The 1,736-nt window shown below is 69.8% G+C and overlaps 1 protein-coding gene across 1 annotated transcript in view; it reads right to left on the bottom strand.

Annotated features, from left to right (window-relative positions):
• LOC112954201 (protocadherin alpha-8-like) overlaps positions 1 to 1,736 on the bottom strand; it is a 21,401-nt gene extending 19,665 nt beyond the window's left edge. Inside the window, exon 1 of the mRNA XM_026047343.1 lies at positions 88 to 1,736. Within this exon, the coding sequence (XP_025903128.1) occupies positions 88 to 1,736 (1,649 nt within the window). The remainder of the gene's footprint in view (positions 1 to 87) is intronic.

Here is a 1,736-nt window from a genome sequence, read left to right on the forward strand (position 1 = left end):
GGGAAGTTGGGGCTGAAAACCATGAGGTCGCTCTTGCCCGCGCCCTCCGCCACGCACACGCTCCGGCTCTGGCGCTGCGAGTACGACCAGCTCCCCACTTCGCTGGCGCACACCAGCGTCGTCGGAGCGGCACCCGACAGCACGGACGCCCGCGGCGCCCACCGCGACGCCCCGYACAGCACCACGCCCAGCACCAACACGCTCGACACCGCGCAGATCGCCACCACCAGCCACACGTTCGTCGTCGCTGCAGACGCCGACGCGCCGCCCTCCACGCCCGACGCCGCCCGCAACAACGAGCCCGACGGACCCGCGCCCGCCGCCAGCGCCGCCTCCGCGCCCTCGCCCAGCGACACGCTCAGCGTCGCCGTGGCCGAGCGCGCCGGCTCGCCGTGGTCCCGCACCACGATGAGCAGCGTCTGCCGCGGGCCGTCCGCCTCCTCCAGCGCCCGCGCCGTGCTCACCTCGCCGCTGTACAGACCCACGCGGAACGCGCTCTTGCCCCGCGCCTCCTGCAGCTCGTAGCGCAGCCACGCGTTGTAGCCCGAGTCCGCGTCCACCGCGCGGATCTTCGCCACCACCTGCCCCGCCGGGGAACCCCACGACGCCCACGCCCACAGCGACCACTCTGACGACGACTGCGACGGCGGCGACCCCGCCGCGCCGATCGACCAGGGCCCCGCGCCGCCSCCCGCAGGCGGCAGCAGCGACGGCGCGTTGTCGTTCTCGTCCACCACGAAGAGCTGCACCGTGGCGTTGCCGCTCAGCGACGGCTCCCCCGCGTCCACYGCGCGYACCTCGAACTGYAGCACCTGCAGCTCCTCGTAGTCCAACGGCTGCAGCGCCCACACACGACCGCTCTCCGCGTCCACCGACACGTAGCTCGACGCCGACCGCGACCCCGACGCCCACATCGACGCGCCCTCCCACAACGAGTAGCTCACGCGCCCGTTGCCCGCCTCGTCCGGGTCCCGCGCCCACACACGCGCCAGCTCCGCGCCCGCCGCGTTGTTCTCYCGCGCCAGCACCGTGTACACGGCCTGCGCGAACGACGGCGCGTTGTCRTTCACGTCGGACACCGGCACMCGCAGGGCSCGCCTGGCSCGCAGCGGCGGCGTCCCGCCGTCCTCCGCACGCACCTCCACCTCGTACTCCGACACACGCTCCCGGTCCAGCGCCTCACGCAGCACCAGCGAGTACGAGCCCTCGAACGTCGACACCACACCGAACGGMGACGRCGGCCACACCGTGCACCGCACGCGMCCGTTCGACCCCGAGTCACGGTCCGACACGCTCAGCAGCGCCACCACCGTCCCCAGCGCCGCGTCCTCGGCCACCGGCACCGACAGCGACGTCACCCGCACCTCCGGCGCGTTGTCGTTCACGTCCAACACCTTCAACTCCACATGACAGTGACCAGTTAAMGGAGGWGTACCCTTATCTCTTGCCTCTACGCGGACATCGAAAACGTCGGCCTCTTCAAAGTCCAGAGGGGCCCTCAGCGTGATCTCTCCCGTGTTTGAATTCACGCTAATAAGATCTTTTCCATGTTGTGGCAGGAAGTGCGTGGCTTTGTAACTCACTTCGCTGTTAATGCCCTCRTCTGGATCCGTCGCAATCACGCGCGCCACCAGTGTCCCCTCTGCAGCGCTCTCCACTAGCTCCACTTTGTAGACAGTCTGGTTGAACTCGGGCGCGTTGTCGTTCACATCCAGCACCGAGATCACCAGCTCCAT

Source organism: Nothoprocta perdicaria, unplaced genomic scaffold, assembly GCF_003342845.1.
Source record: "Nothoprocta perdicaria isolate Ctin4 unplaced genomic scaffold, notPer1 scaffold_492, whole genome shotgun sequence".
Taxonomy (NCBI): domain Eukaryota; kingdom Metazoa; phylum Chordata; class Aves; order Tinamiformes; family Tinamidae; genus Nothoprocta; species Nothoprocta perdicaria.